The sequence below is a fragment of the Coturnix japonica genome, chromosome 3 (assembly GCF_001577835.2).
Source record: "Coturnix japonica isolate 7356 chromosome 3, Coturnix japonica 2.1, whole genome shotgun sequence".
Taxonomy (NCBI): Eukaryota; Metazoa; Chordata; class Aves; order Galliformes; family Phasianidae; genus Coturnix; species Coturnix japonica.
In genome coordinates this window covers 63,849,461-63,864,726 of record NC_029518.1, presented here as the reverse complement: position 1 = coordinate 63,864,726, position 15,266 = coordinate 63,849,461, and the positions used below count along the sequence as shown (strand labels likewise).

The 15,266-nt window shown below is 32.9% G+C and overlaps 1 protein-coding gene across 5 annotated transcripts in view; it reads left to right on the top strand.

Annotated features, from left to right (window-relative positions):
- Positions 1-15,266, top strand: part of GRIK2 (glutamate ionotropic receptor kainate type subunit 2) — a 341,691-nt gene that overhangs the window by 255,265 nt on the left and 71,160 nt on the right. For 4 of the 5 annotated variants that reach the window (XM_015858743.2, XM_015858741.2, XM_015858742.2 and 1 more), the window contains one exon: positions 965-1,182. In XM_015858743.2, the coding sequence (XP_015714229.1) occupies positions 965-1,182 (218 nt within the window). Of the gene's footprint in view, positions 740-964; positions 1,183-15,266 lie in introns of those variants that run through there. The other variant, XM_032443245.1, reaches the window with a different exon arrangement.

The window sequence follows — 15,266 nt, the reverse complement described above, 5'->3', positions numbered from 1 at the left end:
CATTAAATTAAATTTTTCCTATTTTAAGTAATTATGCACAAGAGCATGTGTGCTGCAGTTTTTGTCATCGGACTCTAAATTGATTTTAATAATTATGCCAATTACTATACAGTTTGTACAGTCCCCTCCATTCTTTAGTGCCATGAGCAGGCAACTCCAGCAATACATTATAGCCTATCTGTCTATCTATCTATCTATCTATCTATCTATCTATGTTATCTATCTGTCTATCTATCTATCTATCTATCTATCTATCTATCTATCTATCTATCTATCTATCTAGTTTATGCATAGCAATCTAGTATTTTAATTGCTGCTTTATCAAATTTAAAATGTGGCATAGATGTTTATCTAAAATTGTGCGGCTAACTATAGAGATGGGAGATGTTTCTTCTTAACTAAGTGCAAATTTTGATTATTCTTTTATGTTTATAATATTTATTATATTTTATATTACATATTTCAGGTATGAAATACCTGTTTCATATCTGTTCCTTTCATCAATAACTTTTTCAATTTAATCAAGAGATTTTACAAAACAAATATTACTTATTTTATGCCTTGAAATTAAAGAACTGTATGAGTGTTTCAATAATAATAATGATTTAGAGGCTTAGTCCAGCCATGATTTTTTTTTTCTGGAAAGCCAGTTTAAGTAACTCCTTTTTAAAATATTATCCTTTCAAACAATGATTTGATTCTCCCATTGCTATGCTTTAATACCCACAGCTCCAAAAAATCTGTCTTTGTAAGTGTAATCAGTTCTTATTTTGCATTTCAGTTATGTGTGTTTGTACAAGTAGTACACATGAGCCTATAGCTTGAAGATTTTTTAAAATTATTTTATTTATTTATTTATTTATTTGCACAGTGATTTCATCTCCCCACTGTAACAAAAAGTGTTGAACACTTACTAATTGTTTTCTGTGCATCGGTTTCACCTTTCTCCCCTGATTTTTATTAGGTTCTGAGCTCATGCCCAAAGCCCTCTCCACCAGGATAGTGGGAGGCATTTGGTGGTTTTTCACACTTATCATCATTTCCTCGTACACTGCTAACCTAGCCGCCTTTCTGACAGTGGAACGGATGGAATCCCCTATTGACTCTGCTGATGACTTGGCTAAGCAAACAAAGATAGAGTATGGGGCAGTTGAAGATGGAGCAACCATGACTTTCTTTAAGGTAAGCTTTACATCCTGTTTGAAAAGGTAACATATCACAACTGTGGAAGGAAATTCTGTGAGGCTTGTTGAGGTGTAGAAGAGGAAATGATTTCCCCACCAGCAAAAAGAAACTGAAAATCTCTATTCTGAGGATTTACAAGATAGCAAATGAAGTAAATGTAAAATCTCTCGTGGGAAATAATAAGTAATTTTTTGATGATTTTTGCTTTAACAATCCAATTTATAGTAACAGAGTAGGTGAACAGACATGAACACTGTGCTTGGATAGATCTCCTGTGAAAATGAGTTTTCTTGGAACAGTATTGGAAGTATCAGTTCAGTAGTATCATATTTAGTCTTCGCTCAAGCAACTGGACTTCTCTATGAATATAAGAAGCTGGACTGAGAAAAATCTTTGAAAGACGTTTAGGTAATGTATTCTGTTCTGATGGACATGTTTTCACTTAAAGCTTTGAGGTGAATATTACACTGGCATTTGAAACTTGGCATAGTGAGGACCAAGGTAAAACACAGGCTGGCCCAGAAACTGAAGAATGTGTAATCAGGTCCTTTAAACAGATTGACGGCTTCTTATTTATTTATTTATTTGTTTGTTTGTTTTTTCTGCAGATACTCTGTTGGTGTCTAAAAAGTTGATATTTATTGTAATGACCTTACAACCAATCCAAGGATAAACCGTTTTATTAAAAAATCTACATATATAGGTCTCTCATCTTTTGCATGGAAATTAAAATCAATTATCTTCAGTGTATCAGAATGTTTTATACTGCTTTACTTCTAGCATGCAGTGGGAAAGTTCAAAGTATTTTCCCTAGAATACTTTTTAGAAAACAATTTGAGGAAGCTAATAGAAGTAAGTAGTCAGTTAGAAGTCTATTGATGTCAGGAAATATTTCAAGTAATTAAATTAAATACGGTTGAAAGAAAGTATATAAACTTGAATTTTTGAAAGTGTGAAAATGATTTAAGCCTCAGGACATAGATGACACAATATCTATTACCAGAAAATACTGTGGGGTTTTATTTTCATTATTGCTGTGAAGAAGGCTTGGAACTTGTTCTTTTTGAGACTGAAACTACGAACTCTAAAATATCAGGAAGCAATTTTACCTTGCCAGTAATTTTTCCAGCAGTATTTTACCATAAGCAACTTCAAACTTCTAGTTTTCTTTCCACTAACCTTTAACTTTCTGTTTATCCTCTCATTTTCATTTTTTTTTAAATGTGTGTGATTTGTCTTTTCTTTCAGAGATACTGCTTTCTTCGTATGTTTCTACATATACAGATGTATTTTATGCTTTTCGTGTAAATTGTACTTAAGAATGAGAGAGAACTTACTTCTATCAAATGTTTTTTCTTCTATGTTTTTGAAACACCCTGGACTTATACACATTTGAGCAATGGTGTTAGATCACATTATTTAATATTGTTTTTATTATGATATTAAATTATTTTACTTCACTACAAATGAAAAAGATAAACCAGGAAAGCAACAAAAACAACAACAAAAACAAAAACAAACAAACAAAAACCCAAACTAACTAACTAACATTTGGATCTTATTCTGTTTATAAATTTTAGGTCAAATTCAGGTTTAATTTGTGGAACAAACATATTTAGGCTTTGTGTGTGAACAAGTTGTAGATAGTATTTTGGAATATAATAATTCACTGACAGTTCAGCTAGCAAATAAATTATTCCAAATATTCCTGATCATTTTAATATCTTATCTGTGAAATATGTAAATTAATTAGTATCATTTTGTAACTAGTAAAATGTATCCAAACTTAAGCATTAGAAGTAGGCAAAACTGTTCCTGTATTTCAGCCAATAAGAGGAAATCATGCTCAAAAGAGAAATAAATACAACCTCATTTGATTTATTCATTGTCTGAAGCAGCTTCCAAGTGGAAACCGGAGCATGCTTAATGTAAATGCTTTTCACTAGAGCTAACTGTATAAGAAATGCAATCTAATTAAATTCAATATTTCTACAGTAGACAAGTAGATAGTTTGTCTATTCCAGTAAGCTTTCTGGTAAAACTAGGTGGTTTTACTTCAGAAGGCTGAAATATCAGAAAACAAATCCTATAGTTCTACTCTGTCTGTACTGTTGTGTTTGAAAAGTAAATTTGTATTTTCTCTACACAAATTAATGTGATTTTTTTTACTTGGAGAAAAGAAAAGCCCGCAAGGGAAACTGCCTTAAAAGATACAATTTACAACTAGATACTACTAACAGTTCATAGGTACTACTATTAAATTACTATGTAAAAGGCAAATAACATTTAAGAACAGGCAAATAACCAAATAAGACAAAAAAAAAAAATCAGAAAAATGTCTTAATGTACAGAAATGGATAGCACAGAGAGACTTCAGTTGCCTATGTCTCTCTGCACTGTGGATGAAAACTATAAGCATGTTTTAAATTGCTTTTTGAATAGGTTGTTTCATCAAATAGCTGAAGGATGGCTTAAAACAATAAATATTAGGTTCTTTTTTGAATGAACAAATGAGTCGGGTAGAAGGAAACACTACCTTTGTATATGACATTATGGAAACTATTAATGAAATATTTTGTCCTTTTCTGGTGGCCACACTTTAAGTTTAAAGTTAAGAGGTGTTTATAAAAAGTGAAATAATGACTATAGATCTGGAAGAAAAGCTTTATAGTTAAAGGCTAAAGATGACTGGTCTATATAATCTGCTGAAGAGAAGGTTAAGAAGTGACTTGATCATGGTATGTAAGTGCCTTAATGGGAATGAGACTTTTGACAGTAAATGACTGTTTAATCTAGCAGAAAAAGACATAACAAGATCCAGTGTTTCAAAACTAAAGTTAGGCAAATTCAGACCAAAAATTGCACATGTTTAAGACTGTCAGTAATTAACTCCTGATAGAACTTATCAAGGAGTTGACTGGATTCATCCGTCAGCTGTTCTGAGGAGAACAGATACAGCATAGCCCAAGCTTTTGATTTAGAGACTATTCAATGAAATACATAGCCATCATTAGCTCAGATTAGATTTTAGTGATTCCCTCCTACTTTAAAAATCTATGGGAGTATATTTTGTGGAGAGGTTGCCCAAAGATGTCTGAGGAGATAAATTTATCATCTGTGTGTATGTTGTTCCTTAGCTGCTTTATCTTCTTGTAATGAGACTGGATTGATCAAAACAGTGTCTTTGTGTTACAAGATGAAATAAAGGCACCAGATGTTTTCATAATGTTAAATGAAATTATCATATCTTGGTAATAGTTATTAGTTCCAGTCACAGTAAGGATCAGTAGCTGCCTATGAGACTGACAGTAATTTCTGCATTAATTATCTAAATAGAAGTCCATTTCATTTTTTCTTTAAGAAAACTTTGGAACCTGTCCAAGGCTGTCTAATGCTAAAGCAAAAAAAAAAAATATATATACATATATATATATATATATTTGTAGAAGAACATAAATGAGAATCAGGAAAAACAAAACAACTTCTTGCTAATATTACAATCTTAGAGACTGTAAAAATCTCTGGGGCATAACAGTACAGGTTTGCCAAGAGAGCTAGCAGAGTTTCCCTTTATGGAGACATTCAAAAGCTGTCTGGACTTGGTTCTGGGCAACTGACTATATGTGTCCCTGCTTGAGTGTGAAGCATGTACAAAGATGAACTTTAGAAGTCCTTTCCCACCTAAACCTTTCTGTCATTCTGTAATGCTGCTACTCTTGTGAATGAAACATACTTGAGAAATACCTTTGATGAAAAAGGAGGATGGTGTCTCCTGAGGTTGATTAAATCCTTCAGCTCATCATTTGGCTCCTCATGTTCTCAGAGATGTGATATTAATATTTCTCGGTCGGAAAGGGGAAGAAATTTACAGTGCTCTCTCTTCTTTAAGATCTACTTACCTAACATTACTGTAGAAAGGAATTATTTACACAGTGCTGGATATTTCTGACTGGATATTTCATTGGGAAACAATATAAAAGATCTCAGCATTATCCAAGAATTGTGGGGAAAGAAATGTCAGTGTAAATTCTAAGACATATCTGCAGCTAAGCTGATTCTTTCCTCTCTTGAGATATGTTTTGATGTTTCTCAGTTTGCTGAATTTTTTTGAGTTACAATTTTCACTTTTCTATTGGCTGCTTCAGCTGGTGTCAAGGCTTTCCAAAATGCTTACAGCCTCAAAATGGTAATGAAAAGGTCTTGACTGTTCCTGTGTTGCTTCCAGGATTTGGAATAGAAATTAAAAATGATTGTTGATAGTTTTCATGTCTCAGAAGCCTGCTTTCCTTCTTCTTCAGAATACAATGAAAACTTATTATTTTCATGAAAGATACTTTTCTCACAGTAGATACTCTTCAAGAAAAAAAAGTTCAGATTTTTCATTACCTCTTTTTTCTGTGGTCTCCTCAGCCTCTCAAAAAACAATGTCTGTTTACTTTTAGACTGACAGTTCTGACAGTGAGAAGAAAATGCTAATTCTACTCTGCTTCTGTTTCTACCCAGCTCTACTCATACACAGAAAAGAAATACTACAACACATGTTTATGTTGGTCTACAACTTTATGATTACTTCTGTGAAGTTGCATTAGATCTTTGTTTTTCTCCTGATATTTTTGTTGTTGCTTGTTTTGTTTGTTTTAGTCTGTACATTTCAGTGCCATTTTTTTTCTATTTTTATAAAGTACCATGCACAGTGGAACTTTTCTCAAGTAGGATTACTTAACACTTACATAATAAATAGTAAAATCATAGTCATTTTTCTTTCTCCAGTAGCCTTTGGTTCATGTCGTTACTTCTGCATCATGAATTAAGGCTGCTTGTGAGAGCCATTCAGGAAGCTGAAACACCAATAGAATACATATTTTTTTTCATGATCACTCAGTGAAAGGAAGTTAGTGAACTAAAGCTTACTTGTAAACCTTCGAAAAATCTGATAACTATATTTACATTTCTCAGTGTCTTTCTTTTTCTTCAGAACCCGTTTTTATACTCAGGCTCTGTTTATCTACAGTATCCTCTATTACTTCATGCACTGTGTTTTCTCCACAGAGGTCCACACTGCTGATCCTTGTCTAGTTTTTTCTCCACTTTTTGCCCTATACATTTTTTTACCACCTCCCACAGGAAATTTTTTGGGAAACCAATTAAGAATGTAGGACCAACTTTCATCTTTCATATTCTCCATTGTTAAATAGCAGGAAGATGTGGCTTTTGCTAGCACTGCAAATTCCCCCAAATAGCCTCTAAAGACTGGAAGATGAGGTTGTGGGGGAATTTTCCCACAGCTTACTTTTGAAGTACAAGTGACAGATCATATGTGAAACAAGAATAGCAGCAAAAATAAAGGCATGAGTGCCACTCATATATAATGACAGTGGTGGTGCCATGCATGAAGCCAGTATAGTCTCAGTGGGTTTTATAAACCTGAGTTTGAACATTATAATAGGCAAATGTTGTTTTTCTGTTTAACAAATAAGCATGTATATGTAGACCCTTTGAAATATGCATACATAGAACTTCTAGCTGAATTTTGCAAATAATATATTATCAAGTTTAATAGTGCATGTCAATCATTTTTTGGAATTGCTGCAAGTCATAGATGAAAGAACACTTCTGAGCTTTTCAAATATCCATTGGCTGACAGTGACGAATGAAAAAAGTTATTGAGCCTCAGCCCTTATGTATCATTATGGACAATGCATAAAAAATAATTGGTAGCAGATTCTGCAGATACTCATTCACTTTGCTTTAAAATGGTTTCAATTCTCTCTAAAGTCACATTTTAATGTAAAGCATGCAGACTTGTTCTTATGCATGAAAACAATTGTGGAATTTAATAAGTATACCATGTCTCTATTCTTTTTTTTTTCTTTTGTGCTATCATACTTTGGGCATATTTACTAAAAAAAAACATATGATTGAAATTAATTATTTTCCTTTTCCTATGATTATTCCCTCTTTGTTGGAACACTTCTTCATTTAGCTGCTACCTATTTATGGGAAAAAAAAAAAAAAAAGGCAACTGAAAATGTAAATCTGTAAAGCAAGCTATGTGGTCACTCCAAACACTAATAAGAACAGAATCTCAGAATCTGCAATGACTGAGTCTGCAAGAATGAGAATGAATGGGTTTTTTTCAGAGACCTCAAAACAGCTCTGTCACACTGGACTCTTTATAAGATCAAGGGAGCCAGGTAGGTTAGATGGTACGTTAAGACAGACCATAAAAGCAGCAGCACATTTGAATTCTGACATTCAGATTAATTTTGTACCACTGATTTCTTTGAATTGAATGTTCTTTCTTTGGAGTCTGGTGATAGAGAGGAAAAGTAATTCATATAAAGGGACTCCTTCCAACAAAACTGCTTAGGTACTGGGAGAAAGTAACTGAAACTGTTTTATGGCTGTCTTATCACTTTCCCTGTCTGTGGGGCTGTTAATGTTTCTGCGGTAAATAAGATCAAATATTTGGCTGCCTGTATTCTCTTAGAGCTGAGGCAAAAGTTCTAAAACCTTCCCACCCTTGCCTTTGTCCATGTTCTTGCCTCTCCCCTTGCCTTTCTCCTTTTCTATTCTTATTCCCTACACATTTTTGCCTTGCTCCTGCTCTTTGGACTGAGAAAGATTGAAATAAGAACTAGATAGCACTTCACTTCAGCAGAGGTTTATGCTGCCTTATGCACTATATGCAGACTGTAAGTATCCTCAGCAAGTTGCTGGACATATGTAGTATTCATAATGGTTTATATTCTAAACTCACAAGATTCATATTTATCATTTACACTTGTCTCTAACTACAGCTCTTAGAAACCAGTGAAGCACATACAAGTGCTTTTCAGCATTTTCTAAAGGAAATAATTTTGAACTGAATGCAAGATTAGCCATTTACAGTAATTACACTATTACATATGAATTGGATACCCACTTATCTAAAGAAGAATTTGAAGAGAAACAATCAAAAATAAAATAAAAACTGATATTAGGAAAAGTCTCCTTTGTCTTTGGATCATTTGAGATAGTATATTTTACAGTTCATCATCTGTTTCTGCATTACCCCAAAATATTCATAGTGGAAAAAAAAGTTATGCTGATTTCCACACAGCACCCTCAAGTGGACTAAACTGTGTAACCTATGGTCCCATCTGGCCTTTCTGTTTTATAAGTATCTAACAGAAAGCTAAAATGAACATGCAGCAAGAAGGAGACCTCTGAATCATTTTTCAAAATTGTTTCCCACAATAATATGCATTAATTAGTGTACACATATTAATGATCCACACTGTAGATAAATCATGTTGTTCATCTGAATAATACTCATCATTCTTAGTTTGTAAGTTATTTTAAAATCTTGCAAGATCTAATTTCCAAGTGTATAGAAACATAGGATACAAGAAATAAGAGTCCAGGGGAAAAAATAAAAATAAAAAAATAAAAAAAAATAAAAGGCCAACTACACACTAACCCTTAGAAAATCAATCATAATGATAAACCAATATTATTCAGAGGACATTGTGAGTTCTTAATTGTGTTAAGATATATTATCATCATAGTATCATAGTCTCGTGCGGGTTGGAAGGGACCTTAGAGATCATCGAGTCCAACCCCTGGGATTCGAGCCTCTGTGTAGCAGTGCGGCACTTCTACCACTTATGCCACAGGCGAGATTCGAACCCAGGGCCTCCAGTGTTGCAATGCGGCATTCCTACCACTTGCGCCACCGGGGCACACAAAATTATCACTAAAAGACAAACATTTCTGTTAAATGTACTTGACTTAGAGAAATGTTATGATCTTGAGATTTGAAAACTTATTCTGTAGTTGAAAGAAACTCATTCCCTTTTGGAAAATATATACTGTTGTCCCTGAAGACAAGAAAAGTAGGACTTTTTTCCTTTGAATTAGTACTCACTGCTGCAAATTGCTCATAAGTCTTGATAGTTTTCTCATTGTGTTGATTCAGTATCAACTTATGTTAATCTAACTGTGAGTAGTCTAAACTCTTCTCCTTCAATCTCAAACTCTATTGGCTTTATATATCATAGGGGAGTGTGAAGAGTCAGTCCAGCTTTGGATCCACATGAAAATGAATGTTTTTGCTGTCCTTGCAGGTTTAGTTTTCAGTTGTGAGGAAAACTTCGGTAGATGCCAAGTGCTAGAACCAGTGTGTGGAGGGCACAGTGTCCTGTTCTGCGGTAGAGTGATCTTACAGCACACTGTCAAACATGACAGCTACTGGAAGTCAACAACTTTTGGGAAGTGATTTGTGTTGCCTGGAAATTTTGAGGTGTGAGGTTAAAAAAATCAACAGCAGAGTAATTACATCAGGTAATTAAAGGTATCAACAACTAGAGTGTATGTTGTCTTTGTTTAGAAAATTGAGAATATGTCTGAAAACACTTTTAACTGTCTTAGCCTGAAAAAAAATACATCGTCTTGCTCTTCAAACCAAATAAATCTATCACCAAGTAGCTGTTAAAGTTTGCAGATTTGATCTATGACTCATTCCAGGAATGTGATTCAAAAACCGTTCACCAGAGTGAACTGTTTCTCAGTTTAGCCAGTCTTGTGTGAGATCCTGCCATATGAGCAACTTCAGTGTTAGTTCCTGCCTGCTGAAGCAGCCTGAAAACCTCTATTCATTAGCAGAGGTGAACTCTCAGTTCTGCCTTGTCAGTTTATATATGATACTACTGAGCTATTGTCCAACTGCATTAGCATTGCTTTGTGTATGAGAAATATTTCCAGTGCCAGAATTGCCCTGGACATCACCTAGAGTCCTATTATACTGATGAATTTCTTCTCCAGATTTATTCACTGTATTGAACAGAATGCTTGTCGAGATCACTTAAACTATCCTTGTTGCAATGCACCTATGGTTATAATTACATAAGCTACATTTGATATGGATGCCTTTTAAGCATTTTTCAGTATTCATGCATCAATGTGCATTTAATGTATTCAGTATTCTTAATCTGTACAATACAGCTTTTGGTTTTTCACAAAAATTATATGAAGTCATGATATATATGATCATGGTAGTCTAATAATCTGTCCCTTAATGTTTTGGACCAAAAATAAAGAATATGTTTCTTAGGTTTTTTTTTCTTAGTTCGGATATAGTATGTGATCTTTTAATTTGCTCACCATTTTCACTTCCTTTGTTTTGAGTAGACCTTGCTCTGCAACAACCAAAAATTGATCCATTATCAATATTTTCATTACAAGTCCAAAACAAAGAATCATACAAGCTACTGTGAAGCCAAAATCACAAGTAACTAATAAGAATGGTGATGAAGATAAGCTCATCTATGCTGACATTTTCCTACATTCTAATGTAATTGGTAACCAAAGTCCAGATAAGTTATAAGGTGAATTTTGTTGTCAATCATTATGATTAGAGAAGAGTATGAGAGCTCTTTAAATATATTAATATATCTAGCAAATTTTTATTCTGGTGAGAAATTAAGCATTGTGAAAATTAACAAAGGATTTAGTACTGCTTATCTTGAAAGATTTGTATCTAAATAACCTCTTTTCATTTGAGAATTGAAATCTGATTCCCCTCTATGAACTGTAAAATACAGAAAATGCTCTTAAAACCTTTGAAGACTTGGCTTTCTTGATCTTTGAAGAATTCTGACTCTTTTTCAACAGAAGGCCAATAACAAGACAGAAACTGCTATTCCCTTCTTTCTCTTGCTTTTACTGTCCCTTCATTCTACCTCTCTTTTTTCTTTTCTTATTTTTTTCAGTTTTTGTTTGTTTGTTTTTTTTTTTTAAATATATATTTATTTTTTTTTTATTCTGGAGAAATATAACTTCCTTGTGCAAGGAATATGCAAAAATTATGACGCATCTGCCATTTCACTTTTCAAAAAAGAAAGATATATCCCCAAAGGAACTTTCTGTGAGGAAGGAACACTAACATCAGATATTTTCTGTGATGTAGTTGAAAGACTACCTAGCAATTCTTCCACCTTATCTGACAAATAAGCTCTGACTATAGTTTCTTTAATTCTTGAACTTCTATCTCTATCTATCTTCTAACTTTCTATCTTGAACTTCTAACTATCTAACAGGTAGTTACCATTCACATTCTTTTTCATTTAAGTGGAGTGAGGATTGGAGGAAATCTATATGGCATATCTCATAAACAACATTGAGACCCTTTTCTTTTTCATTCCTATTCAGCTAATAATGTGTTGCTAAATTTATTTACAAGATAGATCTTAATTCTAAATACTCAAAATTGATTTCTTAAGACTTTAAACCATCAGGACTCTTGGTCTGATCTTCAGATTTTCAGTTTTCCTTTTATAAATAATTAGTTGTATTGAATTTGTAACTTCCAGTAGAAAAAAATATTGCAGTAAACTTATCAGAGCCTATAAAGTTTGGGGCTGCAATACAATGTGATTTGAGACAATATTTTTATCTTTACATTTGTGGAAATTAAGTTATGGAAGCAAGTCATTAAAAGCCTCTTGTTATTGTATATTAAATTTCAATATTATATTTTCTTACACAAGACTGCATTACACAAACACTATTTAAAATAGAATTATCAACTACTAATGTAGCTAGTTTCACTACATAAGTAAAATGTATAGCAATAGTTTTTTGTTATCACACAGTATCACACAGTATCACAGTCTTGTGCGGGTTGGAAGGGACCCTAGAGATCATTGAGTTCAACCCCCGAGATTCGAGCCTCTTGTGTAGCAGAGCTATTCTTTCGTAGATGTAAGAACTGTAAACTAAAAAAGCCTGGTATCCTAAAATGAAAATCCTATGACAAGGAAATATATAGGGCAGGTTTCTACTAACTCCAAAATGTAGATGTCTTCTCTCTTTTCAGTTAGTCATTTGGTCTCCTTTGTTTGGAACTGGGAAAAAAAAAAAAAAAAAAAAAAAAAAAGTTAAAACATAATACAGAATTGATCTTTCAAACTACTTTAAGTAACTGTCCTAGATGGACAGTGTCCTGCAGAGTTCCAGATTTTTTCCCATTGACCACAGAGAAGATTGCACCAGTACCTTGTTCTGGATGCTTAGTGGTATGTAAAATGAATCTTGTACAATTTCTGGTTGCTGTTTAAGCACAAGACAATTTTCTTCAGTGTATAAAATTCAGCATGACTGCAATTAAAAATTATCTAGATATGCAAATTAATTTTACATAGAATAATGCAAATACATGAAATCCCATGATAAAGCTAAGTGCCTTAACTAACAGTGTGGAGAATTCTTATTTTAGAGGATTGAGTTAAGTGATATGAAGAGTACCTTTTCTTATATATTGGCATTTAAATGAGCACAAAAATAAAACATAAAACTCTCCCTTAAATCATAGGAAAAGTACACATTTTGGATTGCAAGTGTAAGTTGTACTGTGGCCAAAATAGCTGAGTGGTCTTGGTTCATAAATGTAATGTTTAGAAAGACTGACCTGGTCATTCACAGCAAAAATCAGTACTGTAAAAAGTAATCTGGTGATTGTGAAATCTGGATTTCTAAAAATAAAAAGTAAAATCAACAAACATAATACATCTTGCTTTGCTAATAGTACTCCTTATTGTATTAGAGTTTGAGTACATTTATCTTCCAGCAGTGGGGCAGATGCTACTGTGTTGTCTGTTGTACAATTTCTTTTTTAATTCTTTTTCACATTTTATGATTCCGATGACATTTTTTAAATTAAATTAGGGTGACAGGTGCAGGCTTTTGATACATACACCACTAACGTGTTTGCATTCTTTGCATAATTTGTTGGAAGTATATGGTAAACTTGACATTTTTAGATGTCAGAATTTTCATGGAAGCTTAAAATTGAAGTATACAGTTCAGCAAATTGGTCAACTAAACTAATAAAGTTGAATAGATGTTAATAAAGAAACGCTGAAAAAAACCTAAGGATATATCTGAGGATATTTTCAATTTCCCATTCCTATATCAACTTCAGGATCCCAATATTTTTGTGCTGTCATCCTATAAAGAAGAAAAAACTGTGAAGCTGATTTAAGTTACACAGCACTTTAAGCATTTAGAAGAAATGTTTAAAGCAAGGATACTTACTTGGTTAACAATGTCTTAAAAATGTTTAAAAAAATCATAATTTTTGACTCAGTATTGTGAAGTAATAGTTTTGAAGCCCATTGCTTAGAGACTGAAGTAAAATATATAACAAGACTTCATTTGTCAGTAATGCAAAATACGTAGGGAAATCTTTTCTAAGTTTATTGCTCCAAATCCATTATTGTTGTCTTTCTTGAACTCTTACAGTTTAAGTCTATACTCATAGTAGTAGTAGTATAATAGTAGTATAGACTGGACTCTTTTCCTTCAAAACTGGATGATTATGTGCAAAGATGACAGAATACGTTAGGAACAATCTTGGCATGAAATTGACCTCTCCTGAGCTATGGTCTAAATTATCTTGGATACAGACCATGTATCATCTGGGAGGTGATTCCTTAGGACAGGCCAAAACAGTTTCAGGCTGCATGCTAAGAGATGGTATGCATAAATACAGTCTTGTTTCCTGGACCTATTTTGTTGAGTGTAGCACATGACTCATAGTGCTAGTTTGTATATAGCTTGGGGAGAATCTACAGTATTATTACTGAAATGTTAGAGAAAATATCTGGTTCAAAAGACAAATACTTTTTTCTTTCTGACCTAGTCTTAAATTACTTTTTTTTCCTCCATAGCTATATTTTGACTTAATGTATGTCATTTCTTGTCTGTTAAACTTGGAAATCTTAAAATGAAATTATTTCCTATATCTTATTGCTCATTTTCACTAACAAGTTCCCATTGGTCTCAGTATGAATTAGGAGTTTAATGATTTTGTGAATCCAGATTTAAAGACATACAAGAGAGAAAAAAAAGTCAATATGTAATATGTTACACAAAACAATTAGTGTCTATTAAAGCAAAGTTTTCTAGGCTTGGATTAGAGAAAGGGAAAAGTAAAATGAAAGTAAAACATCAAAGATTTTACACTTTCAGTCTCTTTCTGTCTGTAATCAAAGTGTTATGTTTGATATATAAGCAGTAGGATTTTTTTTTTCGTGTTGTTTCCTTCAATGTTTTAAATATGGTTTATTAGATAATTAATATCATTTACCATTCTAATTTCAATTGAAATTTTTAATTATTGCCGTATAGGTCAAGAAAAAATTATTTCATTTTGCATGAAAAAAATAACCATTGATGTCTTTGCAGTCAGTGACAGCAAATCAAACATACTCTTTTTTCTGATATTCTCTAATGAGCATTACTGATTTATAATTTTATGTTTGAATTATTTTTTAAGTGATAAAAATTTGCAAGCATAATTCCACAGTGAACACCGTGTATTTTGAGGTGCATTTTTTAAGTGGGATTCAGAAGGACTCCTCATTTGTTAAAAATTCAATACCAGATCTAGTTTGCATGATTTTGCATAGGCAGTGGTTCAGTATAAAAGGAACAAACTCTTCCTCTTTACATACATATATGTAAACGATGACTATATGTTTGTATAATTTGTGCACAGCCTTTCCCCTGAAGGTCTACATCTTATAGCACACCTCTACTTTACTGCACTCCTTTTTCCTGGAGAAGAAGTGGTGTAATTGAATTCAACTTCTTCATCAGACAGTCTGTGAAAGTGCCAAAATATAGTAATCAATAGCGAAATGGCAGATGTGAAGGTTAGTTGACAACAAAGAGTAGGTTAGTTGACATCAAAGAATGTGGGTGTAAGACTTACCTATGGGAAAGAAAGTGCACCATTACACTTCATCTATACTAAGAATATAGCTTACTATTTAGCTTATTCTATCAAGATTTCAGAATATTAGAATATGATGGCTTTCATTGTTCCACCTCTGAGAGAGGAACAACATCTAAAAAGTTAGATAAATATATCCCTCAAAAGAATTGCACTTAGTGATCAGGATTTTATTAATTTTAAAATGCATTGTTGGAATTTCTTTATTCTCTGAATAGAGCAGTTCCAGTGCAATAAGTCTTGGACAAGAATTGGCTCCTGGACAATCACTGTATTGTAGATGAATGTAAATGCTGGTTTTGGA